The following is a 24,002-nucleotide window of genomic DNA, read 5'->3' as shown; positions in this document are numbered from 1 at the left end:
TTAGGATTAGTTTTGATAATATATTGGGAGTGTAATGAGAATTACATTTTTTTTAGTGGTGTAATGAGTGGAGGGTGTAAAGAGGTTAAATAGTGGTGTAAGTAGAATCACCATTTTAGATATTGGTAAATTACAAATACACCTCTTAAGATTTGATTAAAATACGAATCGCCCTATGTGGTTCTAGAAATCACATTCCACCCCCTGAGGTTTCTAATTTCATAATAAATTGTCATTTTATTAATAAATCATCAAATTAATTAACCATTTTAATGATATTAAAAATATGTTTCAATTAATAATTTAGGTAATTTTATTATCGTATAGGAGATTAATTATGAATTTTATTTTTTTAGTTAATTCTATTAAATAAAAAATTCTAATAAAAGAATATTTGTAATTTTTTAAATCACATGAAATAATTTGTACTTTCATAAATATCAGAGAGTGTATTTATAATTTATTTTTTTAGATAATTAGGGAGAAAAGTGTGGATTTTTTGGGGTAGAGGATGGGAATATAAGACCCTTTAATAAATTATTATTTATTTATATATATTTTATGTTTTATTTTGTATTAATACGATGTTTTGAACACTATTTTGTATTAATATAAATACGATGAATCAAGGAAGGAAAAAAAAGAGCATACCCATGTCATATACTTCCTCAGCAGATGACCCAAATACACACATATCAACAGTCAAATACTAAAAAAATAAATAAATTCACATTTTATTTTTGACCCATTTTCAAATCCTTGGGTTTGATTCACTTTCAAGGCAGTGTCCGATCACATGCATACAATATCATGACCCAGTTCAGTTCATCCCATATTCCACACATCACACGGCTCGGATTATTCAATCATGTTATGTGTTCCACTCAAACCCCAATTATACCCAAGTAGGACCCACCAATAATTGGTATGAATGTTCATACGGAAGCTTTGCCAAACCTTAGAAAAAGTGGAGTTGGGGGGTGTGTGCGAAATGTGAAGTGAGGCAAATGTTGCAGAGTGGGAAGGACTGTGTTTTCTTACCATCTCAGGAATCAAAGAATTTCTTGGTAGGAGAGGAAGGTGAAAGTGTTTCTGGGTTTTCCTTGGATTTTCTTCTTCTATTAGAAAAAAGGGGTAAGATTGAAACCACCCACCAAATTTGCATATGATTTTGCCTCTTTTTTATATGTGCTTGTTATATTTTATTGGAATCTTACACTTGAATTGCTTGATTTCATCTGGGTTTTTTTGAGTTATGGATATGACATCAGTATAAAGTTTAATCTTTTGATTTGCTGTTTATGGAAAATTTGGGATTTTCTTGGGATTTGTTTTCCTACATTTCCCTTGAAAATGCTTGATTTGTGTGTCTTTGTGAGGATATATGTGAAATTGTGAAAAAAGGAGATTTTTTTTTATAAATTTTTTCCTTAGTTCGTTAACAGGTTTATTGAATTCTCATTCTCATTCTCATTCTCATTCTCATTCTCATTTTCCTTTTTTTTTTTTTGCGCTTAAATGGGAGTATTTTATTTTATTTTCTGTTATTTTTTATGCATTTGTGGTTCTTTGGATGCTGGATTGATGTATATAATGTGGAAATGTTGATGTTGATTAGTATTCAATTCACTTCCATGAAGTTTTTACCTGGGGGATTTTGCTGAAATTAATGTTGCATAATCAAGGAGATAACTAGATAGAAATGGAGTTTTAATTGGTAAAATAGTATGTACTCTAGACACAAACTTTTAAGGAAAAGTCACCAACTACCATGGTAGAAGCAGATGCTTGTGGATAAATGAAAGAAATCAATATATTTGAAGAAATATGAAGGGAGGAGAGGCAGTTTAGTCGCAAAAAGATGGGGCGATTGGGGAAAAAAAAAGGTAGGCATTGTTTGTTGTGTGAAGATATCAATTTAAGTGACGTCTCAAAGAACCCGTCTAATACCCATTTCATTGTTTGGTTTGGTTTGGTTTGCTTTGCTTTCAACCCGTTTCATACTTATCTTAGTTGTCATGTTGGGTTGTAATCCTTAAACTATACTCCCTCCATCTCAAATTATTTGTCTATTTTCGGTATTTGTGCCCTTTAATCGGGTCAATAAATAATGTATTTTTGTAACAATTTTTTTTCCCCCCCTTCACAAATTAAAAGATCTCAACTAGTTCTTATAGATAAAGTCTTCAAAATCATTGAAAAAGAAACAAGTTATGAAATATAGACAATTTTTTGAGATATGTGAAATAGTGAAAATGGACAAACAATTTGGTACGAAGGGAGTATAAGGTTTTTTGCCTGTCATCAAGGCATTGAACCTTGGATTCAACGGTGACGGCAATATTGCATCATACACAATAATATAATCATTATTTTGTTACTGAATGCGCCCAAAACTCAATTAATAAAGCTATGTATAACAAAACATTGTTAAAAATATTTAATATAGTGATATATTTCATATCATTTAATATATAGGATTCACCTAATTTTGTGTTTTTTTCATGATTATCCAAATTGTATGGAACAACGGTATAATGGAAGATTTAACTCTCGTAATTAATGCTATTTGCCACCTCACTCCCCCCAAAAAAGTTGACTATTCTCTATTTTGTAGGCTTCATTTATCTTCAAATCTGCACATATAAAAACATGAAAACTTACTCGGAATAACTAATTTTACTTTGACAGTAACCTTTATTCTATTATAGAAGTTTGTTTATCAATTATTTATGAGGTCTTTTTTAAAATTTCATTATGTTGTTAAGCGAAATAATTACTATTCTGATAAGTATATTAATTGCTTGAAATCTAAAGTTTTTTCTCAAGATATTAAACCAATGCACAAGACAAATAAGCCAACAAAGATAAGATATAAGACACACTAAATAATGGGTAGAAGCTCTGAAGCATCCTAACCACAAACTATGGGACTATTTGGTGTAGCTTATCTAAGTTGCTTAAAGCTTGTTTTATTCTAAAAGTCTGTGCTAGACTGCTTGATGCAACTTCTGTTTACAACTTATTATAGCTTAAATAAGCTAATTATTTAAAAGTTGGAGGAGGTGTGCTTTTGGTTTTTACTTTATTGATTATTAACTTTTAGCTTTTGCACCAAACAAGCCCTATGTATTTTATATGACATTTTTGTTGATATATTCTAGTCAAACTTTCACATGATCCTATAGTAATATTTAAATCTCGGTTGTTCCTTTATAAACTAAGTGGCGCAAAGTTTTCATACTTCACACATCACTGTATATTTGTTGATGTTTATTCCATGGGCGGGGCCCATTAATTGTGACTTACAGTTCTCAACATCATTGTTATGATTCATGTACTTATTTTTATTTTTATTTTTTTCCCTTTGGTGCTACTTGTATTGCCAAATCATTATATCTGTTGCTGAGTGAAAATTCCAACAGATTTATTATACTCCCTTTAGTCTTTATGTTTCAGAGTTCTGACATTTATCTCATTAAATCTCATCATTCAAATTAGAACCTCAATTCATAACTATTCTATAGCAGCATAAGTTAAATAGATTATCTAACATGGACAAATATACCATTATGCAATCATAACTCTTTGTGGCGGTATAACAAATATGATGATCTATGCACTTGCCTTAAGCATAGAGATACGTGACAATTGAAACATATCTTGGGTGGGGTGGAGTGGGGTCGGGGGGGGGGGAACCCTTGGGTTATTTTTAAAAAGCATTGATGCAAGGTCCAAACCTATGAAGCATGGACACGCCAAAATGGAAGCCGTGCCAGTGTTGGATACGGGGACACGACGGGACACGTATGTGAATGTCAGATGGCGTGTCCCTTTAATTTAATTTATTTTTTTGCAAGGGACACGGCGGGAACATGCGTGTCCAAATCTGGACACGCCATAGGCTTAGTTGCAGCTTTGCTCTAACTCAAGATGGGATCGTAAAGGAGAGAGAGAGAGAGAGAGACCTGGTAGTAGCTTTGCTCTAGCCCTAGCCTCCACCTTCGACTTCGACTTCGACTTCGACTTCGACATCGAGTGGTAGCAGCTTTGTAGTTGGATTAGATTAGGGCTTCGTCTGAGGGCTTCGATCATTTGAGGCCTTTTCCTTCGCCTTCTCCTATCAATCTCGATCTCCGAGGGCTTTGTACCTGTTCTCCCTCTCTCCCTCTTTCTCTCTGATCATATATAATAAATATAATAAAATTTATAAATTTTAATTTTTATCATATATAATAAAATATCTAATGGTTATTTCTTAAAATATCATATATAATAATAATTTTTGTAAATTATTATTTCTTAACGTTTTAACATATAATAAATAAAATAAATCATTTAATTATTTAAAAGAAATCTAATTAAATCATATATAATAAAAAATTATAAAATAAAATATCTAATTTTTCTTTTTATTTATTTTAACATATTTTATTATTCCTTATTCCTTATATTTTTTTATTTATAATATATATATCAATTAAAAATAAAAAATAAATTAATAATAACACATTATTTAAAAAATATAATAAATAAATAAAAATAAAAATATTTATAAAAAATTAAAAAAATTGTCGTGTCCCCTGCTGTGTCCGTGTCCATGTCCTCATTTTTTAGAAATTACCGTGTCCGTATGCGTGTCCGTGTCCATACTTCATAGGTCCAAACTGAAAACAAACCCTGACCACAATTACTGGGGTTTCAGGCTATTAAAAGTTGACATTTACTTGCGCTCCATTGTGTAATTTAAGAGAATACAAAGCTTGGGTGATGATTATGATATTATCACATTTTATATTAATCAATCAACTATTACAAAAGGCAGCCCACTGATTAAGGAATCACAATCAATCAATCAATCACAATCTAATCTAAATAAGGGAACAAGGAAATATTCTAACGCTCCCCCTCAAGCTAGTGCTAAGATGCCTCTCATGCCCAGTTTGCCTAGAATGTTATGAAATGGTTTACTCTTAACTCCCTTAGTGAGGATGTCTGCAAGTTGTTCGCCGACTTCACAAAAGGAGTACATATCACATTGTTGGTGAGTTTCTTCTTAATGAAGTAGCGATCAATTTCAACATGTTTTGTCCTGTCATGTTGAATAGGATTGTGAGCTATGTTGATAACAACCTTATTATCACAATATAGCCACAAAGAGTTTGTCTGGCCCATCCCCAGATCACTTAACAACAGTCTAATCCACAAGAGTTCACACACACCTTGTGCCATAATTTTAAACTCAGTTTTTGCACTCGATCTAGCCACCACATCCTGTTTCTTACTCCTCTAAGTAAGTTTTCCACCCACAAAGGTACAATATCTTGATGTAGATCTCTTAGCAATTATTAACCCTGCCCAATTAGCATTTGTATAGGCTTCCACTCTGAGGAGATCATGTTTAGAAAAGTAAAGACCCTTTCTAGGAGAAGATTTCAAGTACCTCAGAATTCTCATAACAGCCTCTAAGTGAATTTGATGAGGAGCATGCATAAACTGGCTAACCACACTGCCAGCAGTATATGAGAGTGAAATAAGTAAATGAGCTTACCCACTAGTTGCTGATAACTCCTCCTATCAACAGCTGTTCCTCCTTCATCATCACCAAGTTTCTGATTAGCTTCCAATGTGGTATCAGAGCTAAAACCCTAAAAACCATCACCCACACACCAACTAGCCATTACCTATTACCACCCATCCTCTACCGCTGGTTCCTAAGTCTCTGTCGGAACCAGCTAAGGTCCCACAAAGCTATTTCGGCTTCAGCCGAAGGCCCCTCTAGCCTAGCTGAAGCTTCCTCTGGCCTAGCTGAAGAATAGCCAAAGTCAGTAGAAGGGCTTTCTGCCCTAGTCGACCCTTGTGACGGATGTTCTAGCCTCTCTTTGATACAATGTAATTTAAGAGAATACAAAGCTTAGGTGATGATTATGATATCATCACCTTTTATATTAATCAATCAACTGTTACAAAAGGAAGCCCTAAGGCACTGATTAAGGAATCACAATCAATCAATCAATCAATCACAATCTAATTTAAATAAGGAAATATTTTAACACATTGTAACCCATTTTAAAGAGATGGGGAAAGAAGATAACAACCAGTTGTAGAATTTGCTGACAAATGTCTGTATGGTACTTTTTTAAGTATCACTTTCTTAAAATAGTCAACCCCAAACAAATAGTCTAATATGCTTTATTGACTTGATTGAGTGGAATTGATCTAATTGCTTCCCATAGAGACAACTTAGAGGGATCCGAACAAATTCACTATTTTGATCAAAATGACAACTCTTAACAAAAATTTTGTGGGTAAAACCAATTCACGTGGATATGTCTCCAATTCAAATCAGATTTTTTCCATACTTTCGAAAATTGTCTAAAGTTGGACCTGTTATTTTTATTTTTTAATGATTCATCTTTCCATACAAATCATTAGATATTGAGAAGGTTGTTTTTCACCAACTTCGTATTCAAAACTTTTTTCATGCCAAATTGCTTCTTATTTGGTTAACCAAATTCATGGGTGCAGTCAGTGTATTTGAAACAATGTTCACGAGCCTGTGAAATTCTATATAGTTTTGTTTCAGAGCTCTGGAGTTTGCAGCTACTGCTAGTATAAGTTTTATAGTTGGATGAACTTTCTGAACGGGAAGCTCTCTAATGCATACTAGGAGAATCTGGCACTTTTCAGGTTATGTGATTTTGCCTTGTAGAGTGAATAATGCTCATACCTGTGCATGCCTTCTTTGCTCTAGGCCATATCCCTCTTATTTGCTACCTTAGCTACTGCATTCTGAAGTGAGACATTGGAGTTTATGTTAAATGGTGTCACTATTCTATGTTTGTCTATAAGGACTATTAATTCAGAACATGCTTTATAGTGAAAAAAATCAGTGCTTCAGCCCGCTCTATTATGATTTTGGTCCTAATTCCTAATACTGTTGTTCTTTTCATGCTTTCTACACATTTATTTGTCTTAATTGTACTTTGGCTCACCTTTTGCTTTTCAAGTGGAAGACAGCCTTTATTTTCTCAGTTAGAAGGTGAATAACTCTGTCGTTATGCAAGGGAAACATACATGCCGCAATGGCTGTGGATTTTGCAATTCTTATTATACTGGTGGTATTTGGGAAGTGTTTTTTTTTTTTTTTTTGCTAAAAAAATACTAAAAGACAAAATTGGTTAAAAAACCAAAAAAACAAATCCAGACAAAATGTCACATCAAACCCATAATCATTTCACTTTCTCTCACAAATATCACATCGAACTACAAAAAAACCCAACTGTCTTCCCAAATACAAAAATTTTAACCTCCTAAAATAATCAAAAACTAAAAAAACCTACTAAAATAACAACTTCCCAAACACCCACACTATGAATAGTATTTTTTAACTGTAGCTATCTTATTTCTGCTAAAGTATGTGTAACGAGAGGTTTTAATGCCTGAGCATAATGCAGGATGAGAATTATGTTTCTGCAACAAAGAAAAAAAAAATAAAATTAATGGTAATTATTCGTTCTTTCAGTGCTTGACATATCTCGTGAAAAATGTGGAACAGTAAATTCGAGTGGCTTGAACGGCAAAGCTTGATTCATGTTGTGAGATATGTTAGTCCACTTGGATATGTGTTAGCTAGAGGAGTAAGCCTCTGGGAAGCAGTAGGAAATTGGACATGAGTATGCTGGCGGGGACATGCTTGAGCCAAGAGAAACTCATCTACCTGCCCTTTTGCTGGTCTTGGTTGTGTTACCCCTGGTAATTTACATTTTTCTAGGAAAATGGAGTGAGGAAACAAAGAAGAAAGAGAGGATAATTTTTCTTGCTCAATCAGCTGCTCGAGAAGCTCTTAGAGCAGAAGCCATGGGTGCTGCTACTGTTATCCCTCTCGTACATGCTTCAAAGAATGGAATTCACGAGTGTGCCAGATGCTCTGGTCCAGCTACTACACGCTGTTCGCGATGCAAGGCTGTCCGCTACTGGTATGATCAAACCCTGATTTTTGGACGCAAGATCATGTTGGTTGGTCTTATTTTTGCAATTTCGTCTTAAATGTTTGCTAATGGCAGAGCATGATTAATTCTGTTATTTGAACTTGAACAATTGCATATAAAACTTTTATTTTACCAAAATAGTAAAAAAAATTTGTGTGTGTGTGCATGTGCACTCGCTAGTTGTTCTTCATGCTCATATACTCAGTTGTTCTAAAACTTATTCACTAATAAGTTTGACATTAAAAAGAGATTAAAGAAGAGAATGTGTGCGAGACATGTTCTCAGCTTTGCACACAAATGGTATGCAATTGGTGCAACATGACCTGGATGTTTTCTAAGTTCATTAACTTTTCAAGCTCATAATATGATGCAGTTCTGGGGAGTGTCAGATAATTCATTGGAGGCAAGGTCACAAGCATGAGTGTCAGCAACTGGAAACCAACAGCCGTATCTCATCTCCTGTGGCTGCTTATACCTCAATTGATACCATTGGAGTCCCCATAATGGAGAGAAGATCTATAGAAAAGAGAGTTTCTAGTAAATCTAAGTTAAGAAAAGAGGATGGAGCTGTATTAGATTCTATAGAAGGAGCCTCCAGGAAAGAGGTGTATATGAAACACACGGTTCTTATCCATTCGTAGTTTTTATAGTATGTATTGGTTGTTCATTATTTATAATTAGATGTCTGATAATTCGTACTTGTTGGCTGCAGTTTAAAAATTTTGATTCTGTGCTCTCAGAAGAAGAAATTCCCAGAAAGAACAATGTCAACATCTCTGGTGGATTTATTAATGGTCATCCTAGTTCAAGAAGCACAATGCATGAAAGTCATGATTTACAAAGTCAACATGTACTTGATTCAAGAACTAATTTTGGCATCTCAGACTCGTTAAGTTCAACAAAGCCCGAGACAATTGTGTGTGACGTTGAAAGAGACTTCATGTTAGGTAAAGAAAGCTTTCTTAGGGAGGGAATTAATTCTAATAATGAAACAGTAGAGTCGAACCACTCTTCTGAAACGACCTCAATGAAGAGAAGCATTAAAGCTAAACGTGTATCACATCCTCCTGGAACAAAAATGCATAAATCACAGAAATCAACGATGAAGATGTCAAGAGAGCAACCGTGTTCAGAAATGGAAAAGAAGGAACAAATTGCGAATGAGTCAAGTTGGTTCGTGACTTATTATCCTTAATTGAAACTGCAGTTGGTTCCTTCCTTTGATTTTTTTAGTTGTGATGCAGAAGTTGCTGGAATAAGGGATACCATTCCTCAACAAGGAAGCAATAAGGATGCAAGCATGGGACTCCTGAAGATGATTGGTCTGAGGAAGTCATTGAAGCTTGGTAGACAGGAAAATTCAGAAGTTGGTGAAAGGCATAAGAAATTAAAGGTCAGTTTTCAGTTACTTGCACCCCTCTTTGTTTGATTAAATTTCTTGAATTATCTTATTTGATTTTTGGCCTTGAGATATAAATGGAAGCTCTTCTTGATGGTCTTCTATTTGAATTCTCAGATGCTATTCCCTTATGAAGAATTTGTGAAGCTTTTTCAATATAAAGTGTATGACTTATCTCCTAGGGGTCTTATGAATTGTGGGAATAGGTATTTAAGTTTTTGTTATTTATTTTCCTCTATTGAACTTCCAGCAATAACAACTAATGGATTGGACCCATTTAATTGTTTTTGGATTTATAGCATTAGTAATAACCGATGCTTAGGATCAGTATATCGTTTTCATTAATTAATTTTCTTTCTTTCTTTCTTTCTTTTTTGCAGTTGTTATGCCAATTCTGTATTACAGTGCTTGACCTGCACAAGACCTCTGACAATCTATTTGCTCCAGAGATCACATTCTAGAGCCTGTACTTGACTCTTTTCACATTTCCTTCCTGTTAGTGGTGATTATAGAAAATAATTTTTGTTTGGTTTCATTATAACGGCCTTGGTCTATGACATGAATGCTAGGTTGCGTGAAAGATTGGTGCCTTATGTGTGAACTCGAGCAACACGTAATGATGTTAAGAGAATGTGGGGGCCCTTTGTCTCTCGACAGAATTCTCTCACATATTCGAAGTATTAATCGCCATATTGGCGATGGAAGCCAGGAAGATGCACATGAATTTTTAAGGTCTGTATTGGTGATGAATTCTCTCTATTTACTAATTTCATTCTCCTCTTATATGATTTCTTCAATATGCTTGAAAAATATGAATTTGGACATTTGAACTGTTATGGCATGACTAAAATTATGCATATATATATATATATATATTTGGGTATTTAATTTCTTAAATACCCTATGATATACTGTCTTTATGCAGGCTTCTAGTTACCTCAATGCAATCTATATGTTTGGGTGGAGAGAATGTGGTTGACCCCAGATTGCATGAAACAACCTTTATACAACATACTTTTGGGGGCCGTCTTAAATCAAAGGTGTTCATTGCTTGTGTGAACCTTATGATACGTAACATATCAACTTGTTATTTTTATTTTTTTATTTTTTGTGTAAGATATCTTTGTTATGTTGCTGTCATTCTTTTAATGTCTGCAATGATTTTTACTGTCAACCACATTGTAAGCAGGTTAAATGTTTGACATGTCACCATGAATCAGAACGATATGAAAACATTATGGATCTTACACTGGAAATATTTGGTTGGGTTGAGTCATTGGAAGATGCACTTACTCAGTTTACAACCCCGGAAGATTTGGATGGTGAAAACATGTATCGCTGCAGGAGGTTTGTTGACTTTAAATTTGTACTCAATATTCATAAGATTATGTAGATTCTGTGGTTTAAGCTCAATTAATTAACTCTTAAATTCTTAATCTGTTTTATTATAAAGGTGTGCTGCATATGTTCGAGCACAGAAACAGTTGAGCATATATGAGGCACCAAATATTTTGACAATCGTTCTGAAGAGATTTCAGGTTCTATCATCTTTTATAGGAGCGTACAGTCATCTTTATTTGTAGTCCTTTTCATTAAGACATTAAAGCTTTGTCTTAGAATATAATTATTTTGGTGTATCTTCAAACAAGTAGGATTTTTTCTTGGCATAAGGATCCTCTAGAGTGAAATCCTACATTGATCTCCTACAGTGATGCATGGATGGCTGAAACATGTCCCACTCAGCTTCCAAGGGCTGAGATGCAACTTGTTTTGGTGAGTAATTTGACAAAATTTTTTTTTTCCAAATTTCAGACACAACACAGAGAGAGATGGCCATTGATTGTGTGTGGCATGATCATCCACTCCAACCCAGATCAATCCCAACAGACACATTTAGATGGCCACCAACGCCCTGCTGCAGCGGATTCATGAACACTGGAAGTGCAGAACACTCGACATGGACAAAAAACTCACAATCAACACAACCCAAATTGAACCCATAACCAAAATCACCACAAACATTGCAAAGAAATGACTCGAACCCATTTCGCGGAGTGACCGAAAATGCAAGAGGGTGGTGGTGGATTTCGAGTTTGAAATGATGGTGTTGAGAAGTGCAGTGGAGGTGGAGAGTGAAGGAACAGAGTGCGCAGTGGTAGGTGAAGCCAGAGCAAGGTGTTTGGCAATTGGTGCAGAGGATTTGGGGGTTGTTGTGGGGATTGGGAGGTGGATTGGGGTGGAGAGAGAGGGGGTGGGGGAGGTAGAGGGGGTGGAGAGTTTGGAGGGGAAGTTTGAGGCAAGAAATGTGGAGGAAGAAGGTGCAATCTGGACAGCGATAATGGTAACCTGATAAGGGTTGACAGCAAACGAAGGAGAGAGCTTGGGTGCCTGTTGGGATTGATCTGGGTTGGAGTGGATGATCATGCCACACACAATCAATGGCCATCTCTCTCTCTCTCTCTCTCTCTCTCTCTGTGTTGTGCCTGTGAAATCTGGAATTTTTTATTTTTTTATTCAAATTACTCACCAAAACGACGTTTTTCTGAGGTTGCATCTCAGCCCTTGGAAGCTGAGTGGGACACGTGTCAGCCATCCATGCATCACTGTAGGAGATCAACGTAGGATTTCACTCTAGAGGATCCTTACGCTTTTTCTTGATTCGGTTGCTTACAAACTGTAAGTCACTTGCATAATAACCTAATCAACTCATTGACTTGAAAATAAACTTTTAATTCTTTTAGTGGGTAGCTACAATGACTTTAAAGGCTATATTTGGATGTCCATAATGAAATGGAGGGAATAGGAATCACATTACCAGCAATCTCATGGCTATAGGAATAAAATTCTAGTGTCAATGCTATTCACGTGTTTGGCTTTGTTTTATCAAAAAATGAAAAAAAATTAGAAATTGTTGGCGCAAATATGTATTATTTGGGTAAATCGCACTTTTGATCCTTTCACCTGAATTTCATTTAGGTGCCTCACCTTTTAATTGCAACAATTAAGTCCTTAGGAGTTTAACCTGAGTTTCAATGAAGTCCTTTCACTTTGGTGCCCAAATATATATTTTATTTCCAGTTTCTGGACATGCGGTGGATTCTTCAACTTTGTATTTTTCTTTGGTAGGAGGGAAGTTATGGAAAGATAAATAAGTGTATTACTTTTCCTGACATGCTGGATATGGTCCCATTTATGTCCGGGACAGATGATATTCCTCCGCTTTACACGCTTTATGCTGTTGTTGTGCATTTGGATACACTGAACGCGTCTTTTTCTGGGCATTACATATCATATGTGAAAGATCTGCAAGGCAATTGGTTCAGGATAGACGACACTGAGGTAAGCCAGTTCAACCTCATTTATATATCGTTGAATTAGTTGGGGGATAAATTTAGCACATCTTTTACATATGTGCCTATTTTCTTTTTCATGTTATTTTATTATCTGCTTTTGTTAGCAAAGATGAAAACCAGATCATTTTGCCTATGCCATCTTCAATTGACGGAATGACAGATATTGAGATGACAGATATTGAGACAGTGATTTTTGTTTTGTGGATGTGTTCAATGCTGAAACGTCACTTATAGTGGATCTGGCTTTCGTCTGCTTTAGCCATATGTCAGGGGATCGGTTGATTTGGACTTTGCCCTGTAATTGCCCACAGTTTGGTGGGCCTTATGATCAATTAAACATTGCATCGCATTTTACACTTGTGATTGCCCAATTTATTGACATTTACTTTGATTTTTTTTTTTTTTTTTTTGATGAAACGGGTTTCTCAAGCTTCATATCATGCTTCACTGACAGGTCCAGCCAGTGCTAATGAGGCAGGTGATGTCAGAAGGAGCATATATCTTATTTTACATGAGGTAAGCATGTAGTTAGCGTTTAGGCATTCCCCATAGTTCCTCTCTCTTTTCAAGTTTTGCATTTTCCACTAGGGAATCTGCTGGAAATTTGTGATAATGTATATAATATGATAGTGGTGTTGGTGAAGGATAGTGGCATGTATAGAATATGATAGTGGTGTTGGTGGTAGATAGTGGCATGTATATAATATGATAGTGGTGTTGGTGAAGGATAGTGGCATGTATAGAATATGATAGTGGTGTTGGTGGTAGATAGTGGCATGTATATAATATGATAGTGGTAGATAGTGGTAATATATAATATGTAAGTGGCATATAATGGGTTATAATGATGTTTGTAATATCTCCTATATAAGGAGTGTCATTTGGTCTTGTAAGATAAGAAGTTTTGAATGTAACAGAAATATATTCCTTCTTCCTCATATTTTCGGAGTTCTTCTTCCTCATATTTTCTAAGTTGGTATCAGAGCCACAAAAAACACAGCAGCCCTAAAACCGTCATAGCCATGTCGGAAGTCACGTCTGAAACCACTTCAACCCCTGCCGCTGCCATTCCGGTGAAAACGTCCAACTCTCACTCTGTCCAAATCACCACCATTCGCCTAAATGGTGATAATTTTCTCCGCTGGTCACAATCTGTCCGGATGTATATCCGTGGGCAAGGAAAGATCGGTTACATCACTGGTGACAAGAAGGCTCCTGCTGTTAATGATCCGCTGTTCGACAGTTGGGACGCTGAAAACTCCATGGTTATGACATGGTTGGTCAATTCCATGGAGGAGGATATAAGCTCTAATTACATGTGCTATACTACTGCACAAGAATTGTGGGATAATGTTAGTCAGATGTATTCTGACCTAGGAAATCAATCTCAAGTTTTCGAATTAACTTTGAAGTTGGGAGAGATTCGTCAAGGAGATGATTCCGTCACCAAATATTTCAATTCGTTGAAAAGGTTGTGGCAGGATCTTGACATCTTCAACACATACGAATGGAAATCGGTTGACGACTGCAACCACCACAAGAAAACTGTGGAAGACAGCCGTATTTACAAGTTTCTTGCCGGCCTCAACATTGAGTTCGATGAAGTGCGAGGAAGAATTATTGGCAGACCTCCTCTCCCATCCATTGGCGAAGTATTTGCCGAAGTCAGAAGGGAAGAGAGCCGAAGGAGCGTCATGCTTAAGAAAAAAGGTACTGGTGAATCAATTGAAATTTCTGCTTTAATTAGCGATGCTGCGGCCAACAAGGCTGCAAATTACCAGCGCAGGTTTGATGATAAGCCACGGGTCTGGTGTGATTTTTGCAACAAGCCTCGCCATACACGCGAAACGTGTTGGAAGATCCATGGCAAACCTGTCAACTGGAAAAGCAGCAAACAAGGAGAGAAAAATCGTGGCTTTCCTACCGCTAATGAAGCCGATTCAGGTCCCTTCAACAAACAGCAGATTGATCAACTCTTAAAGCTGATAAAATCCAACTCCTCATCCGGTACTCCTAGTGTTTTGTTGGCACAAACAGGTAGAAATCCTAAAGCCTTCTCTTGCCTAAACTTCTCTCCGTGGATCATAGATTCCGGTGCCTCCGATCACATGACTAGTTTTTCCCATTTATTTAGTACCTATTTCCCTTGTTCTGGTCATGACAAAATCAGAATAGCCGATGGTAGTTTTTCACCTATTGCAGGAAAAGGATTTATTAAACTAACTGACAAAATTAATCTCAATGCTGTTCTTCACGTCCCCAACTTAGCCTGTAATCTTTTGTCTGTCAGTAAACTATCTAAGGATTCTAATTGTCGTGTTACATTTTTTGAATCCCATTGTGAATTTCAGGACCAGAACTCGGGGATGATGATTGGGCGTGCTAGGATGCTTGAAGGTCTTTACTACTTTGATGAAGTACCTGCTAGTAATAAAAAAGCTCAGAGCTTTAATAGTACTAGTTCAATCTCTGTTCAAGAAAAAATAATGCTATGGCACTATAGGCTGGGACATCCTAGTTTTCTTTATCTGAAACATTTATTTCCGGAATTATTTAAAGGGATTGATTGTTCTTCTTTTCATTGTGAAAGTTGCATTTTTGCAAAATTTCATCGCTCTACTTATTTGCCAAAACCTTACCAGGCTTCCAAACCTTTTTATTTGATTCATAGTGATGTTTGGGGCCCTTCTAAAATCACTACTCTTTCTGGTAAAAAATGGTTTGTTACATTTATTGATGACCATACCCGCTTATGTTGGATTTATTTGATGAATAAAAAATCTGACGTGAAAAATTTATTCACAAATTTTTACAATATGATTGAAAACCAATTTCAAACCAAAATTGGTATTTTACATTCTGATAATGGAACAGAATATTTCAATGAGCAGTTGGGTGAGTTTTTGGAAAAAAAGGGAATTTTTCATCAATCTACATGTCGGGATACCCCTCAACAAAATGGCATTGCAGAACGAAAAAATAAACATCTACTTGAAGTAGCACGTGCTATAATGTTTTACATGCATGTTCCTAAATATTTATGGGGTGAAGCAATTTTAACAGCCTCTTATTTGATAAACAGGATGCCTACAAAGGTGTTAACATACAAAACACCTTTTGATTGTCTCAAAACTTTTTTTCCTGACACGAGGTTGTTTTCTGATTTACCCGCCAAAGTTTTTGGATGTACTGCCTATGTTCATGTTCCCAGTCAATTTCGTTCAAAACTTGACCCCCGTGCTATCAAATGTGTTTTTTTGGGTTATTCCTCAAACAAAAAGGGGTATAAGTGTTTCGATCCTCAAACCAAGAAATTTCATGTGAGTATGGATGTGTCATTTGTGGAAACAAAATCCTATTTCCCCAACACTTCTCTTCAGGGGGAGACAAGTGGAGTAGAAGACCGTTTTTGGGATATTTCTATCCCGCTCCCCAATGTCATTTATCCTACACAAAAACCACATCTGTCTGATAATGATCACTTAGGAGAACCAAGTTCTATAGTGCCTAGTCAAGAAGATTCTTGTTTAGGGGGAGAAGTACTACAAAATGATCTAAATCCTGAGCTTCAGGTTTATACTAGGAAGCGATTTCATCTGAGGAATAATGACCCGAATGTCCATCCTAATGACCCGAATGTCCACCCGAGTTCTGGCATCGAAATTTTAGGTCATCCTATTCCTTCTATTTCTGACCTTGATGTTCCTATCGCAATTAGGAAAGGTGTCCGAAATTGCATTAAACATCCTATTGCAAATTACCTCTCCTATAAAAGACTGTCTAAAAACCATAGAGCTTTCACATCTAGGATTTCACACTTGTTTGTTCCAAGGAATATACAGGAAGCATTGGATGATCCGAATTGGAAATTAGCAGTCATGGAGGAGATGAATGCTTTAAGGAGAAGTGGTACTTGGGAGATAGTTGATCTACCCAAAGACAAGAAAACAGTTGGGTGTAAATGGGTGTTTACGATAAAATGTAACGCAGATGGAAGCGTTGAGAGATACAAGGCGAGACTGGTGGCTAAAGGCTTCACTCAAACTTATGGGATCGACTATCAGGAGACGTTTGCTCCTGTTGCTAAAATAAATTCCATCAGAGTACTGTTATCTCTTGCAGTAAATTCAGATTGGCCTCTACATCAACTTGACATTAAAAATGCATTTCTCAATGGTGATCTTGAAGAGGAGGTGTTCATGAGCCTACCGCCGGGATTTGAGCAGAGACTTGGAAGCGACAGAGTATGCAGATTGAACAAGTCATTATACGGACTCAAACAATCACCAAGAGCGTGGTTTGAACGCTTTGGGAAGGCAGTTATCAGTTGTGGCTTCTCGCAGAGTCAAGCAGATCACACAATATTTTATAAACATTCAAAAAACAGTAAAATTGCAATTTTGATTGTTTATGTTGATGACATCATTTTAACTGGTAATGATGAAGCAGAGTTAGCAGCCCTCAAAGAGAAACTCGCAAAAGAATTTCACATTAAGGATCTGGGAGCCCTCAAGTATTTCCTCGGAATGGAATTTGCAAGATCCAAGGAAGGTATATTCGTTAATCAGAGAAAATATGTTCTTGATCTCCTTGGAGAAACAGGTATGCTTGGTTGTAAGATGGTGGAGACTCCGATCGAGCCTAACTTGAAGTTACAAGCTGCTAAGGCTGAAGAAGTCAAAGAGAGGGAACAATATCAGCGACTTGTAGGGAAATTGATTTACTTGTCTCATACGCGGCCTGATATTGCCTTTGCAGTCAGCATGGTAAGTCAGTTCATGCACTCACCAGGGGCAGAGCACTTTGAGGCCGTTTATAAGATCTTAAGATATTTGAAAGGAACTCCAGGGAGAGGCTTACTGTTCAAGAAACATGGGCATCTTCAAGTTGAAGTATACACAGATGCAGACTGGGCAGGAAGTGTTACAGACAGGAGATCAACATCCGGATACTGCTCCTTTGTAGGTGGGAACCTAGTTACATGGCGGAGTAAAAAACAGAATGTGGTAGCTAGAAGTAGTGCAGAAGCAGAGTTCAGAGCTGTTGCCCATGGAATCTGTGAAGTAATGTGGATTAAAAGAATTCTTGAAGAATTAAAGCTTTCTCACCCGACACCTATGAAGGTCTATTGTGACAACAAAGCAGCTATATCTATAGCTCATAATCCAGTTCTACATGATCGCACAAAACATATAGAAGTGGATAAACATTTCATCAAGGAGAAAATCAATGCTGGCATAATCTGTATGACCTACCTTCCAACAGGTGAACAATTAGCTGATGTGCTAACAAAGGGACTACACAAGAAGCAATTTGATAAGCTGACTAGCAAGCTGGCTATGGAAGATATCTTCAAACCAGCTTGAGGGGGAGTGCTGGAAATTTGTGATAATGTATATAATATGATAGTGGTGTTGGTGAAGGATAGTGGCATGTATAGAATATGATAGTGGTGTTGGTGGTAGATAGTGGCATGTATATAATATGATAGTGGTGTTGGTGAAGGATAGTGGCATGTATAGAATATGATAGTGGTGTTGGTGGTAGATAGTGGCATGTATATAATATGATAGTGGTAGATAGTGGTAATATATAATATGTAAGTGGCATATAATGGGTTATAATGATGTTTGTAATATCTCCTATATAAGGAGTGTCATTTGGTCTGGTAAGATAAGAAGTTTTGAATATAACAGAAATATATTCCTTCTTCCTCATATTTTCGGAGTTCTTCTTCCTCATATTTTCTAAGTGAATCATATATCTTTTTCTCGACAATTCGTGAATGAAACTACATTAACGTGGGATGCCACAATCTGGAACTGCAAATTTAAATTGGATTGGTTTCTGATTATTAGAATCCCCGTGACTTGACATTTCTTTAGCGTCAGATATACACTCATGTTTGTCAAATGTCATTGCAGGAAGCTTGTTGGTAGCTTTTGCAATGTCAATAATTGTTTTTAAATTCTTGCCCTCTCCAGACTCCGCTTTAACAAAAGCCTCGTGGGTTGCCCTTTAGTAATTCTTATTGAATATTTTTCAAGTTTTGAAATGTTTGGTCGTTTGTAGGTCATCCCCCCGTCCTGCAAGATCTTGTTCTGGGAAAGTTACCCAGCATGAAGCTCAGAGGCCTTCAAGACCTGGACAAAGCAAATCCAGTGGCCACTTCGTCGGCAGCTCAGAACTTTCATCAAATCACACTTATAATGGGGTGCTTAAAAGTGTGAATAGAGATAGACCGCCAGAGTTTTCAGACGCTACGTCAAGTGATTGGTCCTCCATTTTTACAAGCTCAGATGAAGCATCTTTTACCACCGAGAGTACTAGAGACTCTTTTAGCACCATAGATTATGCTGATTCAATGGAAGCTTTCCTTTTTGACAGTAACTATGGCGTCAATGTAAAGTAAGGGAGTAACCAGAAAGATGGTTACTTGTAGAACTTTTGGTCATTGTATACAATAGTTTTTGTTTTTTTTTTTTTTGGGGGGGGGGGGGGGGGGGGGGGGGGGGGGGGGGATTTTCAGCTGATTTTGTTTGTTAGTTAGTTAGAACAAGATGTACTTTCTATTTTCATTTTTCATTAATTTGTTGAGTTGGGGCATAGGAATCAATATTTCAAATATGAAGGTGAACATTCTTGGTCCCTTTGGTACTACAATTATAAATGTTCTACTTCCTGAATTTGTTGTTGGGCTCTACTTTTCAATTGGAGTCATGTTCCAAACCCAGAAATTTATGCCTAGAATTTATCCATAATTTTTAACATGTGGTTCAGATTTATTTTATATAGAGTCCATAATATACTTATCCAATCTCCACCATTCATTTACATTCTGAGTGAATTCTGGTGTCCATTTTCTGGATTCCCATACTAAGGCCAAGTTTGGGTAGTTTAAAAAAAGTCAAAAAGTCAAAAAGTTACTCAAAAAGTTAAAAAGTCATCACTATTCACCAAAAGTCAACAATTACGGCTGCACAATTCCCAATTCTAATTTTCTCCTACAAATTAATTTTTACAATTTTTTATTACACATTTTTCCATAAAAAGTCAAAAAGTTAACCCAAACATTCATATTTTCAACCTCAACTTTTTAGTCTAAAAAGACAAAAAGTGCACTTATTTAGTCTTCCCAAACTTGGCCTAATCATTTCAAATGTGACAGTGAGTTTTTTTTTTTTTTTTTTTTTCTTTAAATCGGGAACTGAGTAGGTTATTGGTATGGGAACTTTTTTTTTGGTTTATATTGACTTTTTGGCTTTTAATTAAAATATAATGTGAAAAAAATAAAGTGCTTGGAAATGATATTTTGAATTTTTATGAAAAAACATACAAAAAAAAGTAGAGAATTAAAAAAAAAAAAAAAAAATTGGTATGGTTTTTTTGATTATTTGGCCTTTTGTCCTTTCTAGTAGTTTTTTTTTGAGAGAATTACTTATTAGTTAGAAAGGAAAAAAAAAAAAAAAAAAAAAGAGAGAGACACGAAAGGGCGTACGTGAGACATACACTCCTACAATTTTTTATTTGCATTACATCACACAATCACTTGCACCCCCAATATTTTTGTATTTTTTTTTCTCTATCAAACTATTAAGTAATTCTCCCTAGGCTTTTTTTAATTTATTTATTTATTTATTTATTAATGTGTGACTATTTTAACATATTGTCAAACAACCCTTAGGCCTGGTTGGGTGCACTTTGTTTTATTTTATTTTATTTTTAATTTGATGGTTAAAAAGCAAAAATTAAAAAAAAAAAAAATCAATAATCAACTTATGTAAGTTAATTTATCTAATAAGCAGAAATTAATAAATTTTCAAAATAAAAAGTTAACCAAGAACGACCAACTTTACTGGTTGAGGTTGATTTTTCTAAAGCGTCCTATTAATAGGGAATCAGGACCTCTAGCGTTTCCCCCTCTAGCAATCTTCTAGCAGTTTCAATAAGCAACTGACACGTCACTTTTGAACAAATCCAACAGACAAAAGCAATACACACAATACTTGCCAAAAGGAACACAACAGAACGACGTCGTTCAAGCCTTTCATCTTCTCACGAGCACAAGTAAATAGACAGATACATTTACATCGCCATTTCTCTATATATACATATACACTAGGGGTTGTACTTAAAATATAGATTTTAATTTTGAATTCATAATGACATGGATAATTCCATAAAGATTATAGCTCATCATTTAGGACCCAGTACATAACTCAAATACTAAAGGCCAGCATTGTTGAATAATAAGAACCAATGACATCAAGACACATGGCAAGAGAAGGACAAGCTACATAAGCAGACAGATTTGCAAAGTTATTGCTACTGCACATCGCTATTAATGAAGTCCCTTACAGCATTTATTGCGATAACCCCTCTCCGTCGGGACATAACGCCTTCACCATGAACAAGGTAAGCTAGAGCATAGATTTTCGACTAAGGTGACAAGTCGGAAGGGATAACGAAATGATTACCAGAGGATATAAGCAGACGTCGAAGACAAGAAAAATGTTAAGCTTTCTAACTCTATCTATCTCTACATTCCACCTCTCTCTCTAACTTGCTCGTCGGAGGGTTCACTGGGAGACTCCCCGTACCCCGTTGAACTCTTGTGCAGGTTCCTCTGTGGGCTTGGTCACTCGGATACCGGTTTGGGAAGCGTGGATCAGTCCGACCCGTTCCATCTGGAACCCGCAGTATTAACAGTTGGCGCCGTCTGTGGGAAAGTTTTTGTTCTGCACGCTCAGTTGTGCTCATTGTCGCTAGAGACCCTCTCCCCATAACCCCCTCCTACCACCTGTGGAGATGAATGGTCACGACTAGATCTATGGCTTCTCACCCCAATGTTGCCGATCATCAAGCTGACCCTCCTAATCCAAATAACCCACCACAGTATTTCACCGAGCTCACCAACAGCATTAACCGCCTGGCCGAGCAAAATCAAGTCCTGATTAATGCTCTACTCCAAAGAAACCTTCCCATGCCTCCTCCACCACCTCCAGATATCCCACCCAACCAAGAACGAGCCCCGAGCCACACTATCTAGCAGCCCCATCTCCCCAACTTAGAGGGGTTGCGACCACCCCCCCCGAATATGAACCTACCACCCCGGACCCCACATCCATCGGTCTACGCATCCATCCCCGAGGGAGAGGCCAGCAGTGTCTAGCTCCCGTTCCCTTTCGACGGTGACAACGTCCCTTTCTGGGATGCAGAACTCCGAGCCATGAAGCTCCAGCTCCAAGGAGTCCTACAGAACATACCGAATAAACCATCCACCACAGCCAACTCACCATTTGTTGCCTCCATCCGGAACAAACCTCTACCGCCTAAGTTCAAAATGTCCACCATCGACTCTTTTGAAGATACAACAGACTCAGTCGATCACTTGGAGACCTACCGGACCCTCATGATCCTCCATGCATTCCCCGATGAAATCATGTGTCGGGCTTTCCCGGTGACACTCATGGGGTCAGCTCAACTCTGGTTTAGTCAACTGCCAGCAGACTCTATCTCTACTTTCCAACATCTCAGTGACTCTTTTCTAAGCCATTTCATTGTAGCCCAACGCCAGCGACGTTCGGAAACCCAGCTCCTCAACATCCGTCAGACTGAGGGGGAGTCGCTGCGCAGCTTTGTCATCCGCTTCAACATCGAAGCCCTACAGGTGGCGGAAAACGATGACAAGGTCATCCTCACAACATTCATGGCTGGCCTACGATCATCTGATTTCCTTTTCTCCCTTTCAAAATATCCCCCGACCTCCATGGCAACCCTTCTTTCCAAAGCCCAAAAATACATGAACACAGAAGATTCCCTAGCTGCTCGCCAGGACCCTACAGCCAAAAACCCGACCCCCAGAGAGAAAAGAAAGGACTCAGAAACCATAAACACCCAATACAATAGCCAAACACCTCAGTATATCGACCGACCCCCCAGAGCCGACCGGTCGACACCAGCCCGACCGCCCGGCCGGTTCGAACGATACACACCCATTAATTCCCCCATGGAAAAAGTCCTCAATCAGATCCAATGAGACTACCCCCTGAAATGGCCCCAACCATCACGGTCTCCTTCCAATTGGCGAGACCAGTCCAAATATTGCCGTTTTCACCAAGACCACGGTCATAATACTGAGGAGTGTGTTAACCTCAAAGATCAGGTCGAGGGCTTGATACGTTAGGGACGTCTCAGCCAGTTCACGGACACCCACCCTCAGCAAAGGCAAAGGACCGAACCCATCAGAAACAACTGCCGGCGCACTCCTCCCCGACAACTAGCACAACCTAACCCTGGCCATGATCGCCCTCCACGGCAACCCCGAGCACAAGGTAACCCCGCCCCTCCTGTAGGAGAAATCAGAGTCATAGCCGGCGAGCTTGCTTGTGGAGGTCCATCCCGCTCGGCTCAGCGGGCAGAACTCAAAAAGATAAGATAGGGCTCAGACAAAGAAGTTGCTACATTAGACCGCCCTCCCAAACAGCCCAAGCAGTGGATGGAGCCCATCACTTTTACGAAAACCGACTGCATAGACATCCGTTACCCCCATAATGATCCCCTCGTCATTTCTGCCCTCCTCTCCAATTACAAAGTCAGACAAGTCCTAGTCGACAATGGCAGTTCTTCAGACATCATCTTCCTAAATGCCTTCCGCCAGCTCAAGATCGGGGCAGAAAGTTTGTCTCCTCTCCAAACCCCGTTGGTCGGTTTCACTGGAGACCAGGTGACCTCTATCGGCTCTATCGATCTTCCCATCACCATCGGAGAATACCCACGGCAGACCACCAAGTTGCTTACTTTCCTGGTTGTCGACTGTCTTTCCGCCTACAACATTATCCTCGGCCGCACCGCCCTAAATGCCTTTTAAGCTATTACATCCACTTTCCATCTTGCCGTCAAGTTCCCCACTGATCTTTGGGTCGGCACGATCAGGGAAGAGCAGACTGTGGCCAGGGAATGTTATGTTGCCTCACTTAAAGAGGTCAAGCTCAAGGAGGCCATGATCATTGAAGGACTCGACGTCAGAGACGAGGACGCGCTGGTTAAGGGGGAACCAGTGGAAGAGCTTGTCGAGGTCCTCATCGATCCCACCAACCCGGCAAAAACTGCCAAGATCGGCAACCAACTATCCTCCCAGGCCAAGGCCGACCTCATCGCCCTCCTGATTGAACACAACGACGTATTTGCCTGGACCCACTCTGATATGCCAGGTATTGACCCCTCCTTCATCACCCACCGTCTCAGCATTGAGCCCCA

The 24,002-nt window shown here is 37.8% G+C and overlaps 1 protein-coding gene across 6 annotated transcripts; it reads left to right on the top strand.

Annotated features, from left to right (window-relative positions):
* The first annotated feature begins 761 nt into the window (after positions 1 to 761).
* Positions 762 to 19,429, top strand: LOC114314275 (ubiquitin carboxyl-terminal hydrolase 15). Of its 6 annotated transcripts, none has more exons than XM_082879703.1 (14): positions 762 to 1,134; positions 7,526 to 7,979; positions 8,365 to 8,596; positions 8,704 to 9,160; positions 9,239 to 9,384; positions 9,508 to 9,596; positions 9,771 to 9,856; positions 9,960 to 10,122; positions 10,316 to 10,430; positions 10,580 to 10,737; positions 10,844 to 10,928; positions 12,517 to 12,729; positions 13,198 to 13,259; positions 18,816 to 19,429. In XM_082879703.1, the coding sequence occupies exons 2-14, from the start codon at positions 7,693 to 7,695 to the stop codon at positions 19,153 to 19,155; spliced, it is 2,433 nt and encodes an 810-aa protein (XP_082735829.1). In that variant the 5' UTR covers positions 762 to 1,134; positions 7,526 to 7,692; the 3' UTR covers positions 19,156 to 19,429. The 6 variants fall into 6 exon arrangements, with proteins under 6 accessions (XP_082735829.1, XP_028116551.2, XP_028116549.2 ...); XM_028260750.2 differs by having other exon boundaries at positions 9,236 to 9,384; XM_028260748.2 differs by having other exon boundaries at positions 8,704 to 9,164; positions 9,225 to 9,384.
* Positions 19,430 to 24,002: the final 4,573 nt, after the last annotated feature.

Source organism: Camellia sinensis, chromosome 7, assembly GCF_055761805.1.
Source record: "Camellia sinensis isolate YWXY chromosome 7, ASM5576180v1, whole genome shotgun sequence".
In the NCBI taxonomy this organism is placed as follows: Eukaryota; Viridiplantae; Streptophyta; class Magnoliopsida; order Ericales; family Theaceae; genus Camellia; species Camellia sinensis.
This window is presented reverse-complemented; position numbering and strand designations above follow the sequence as displayed.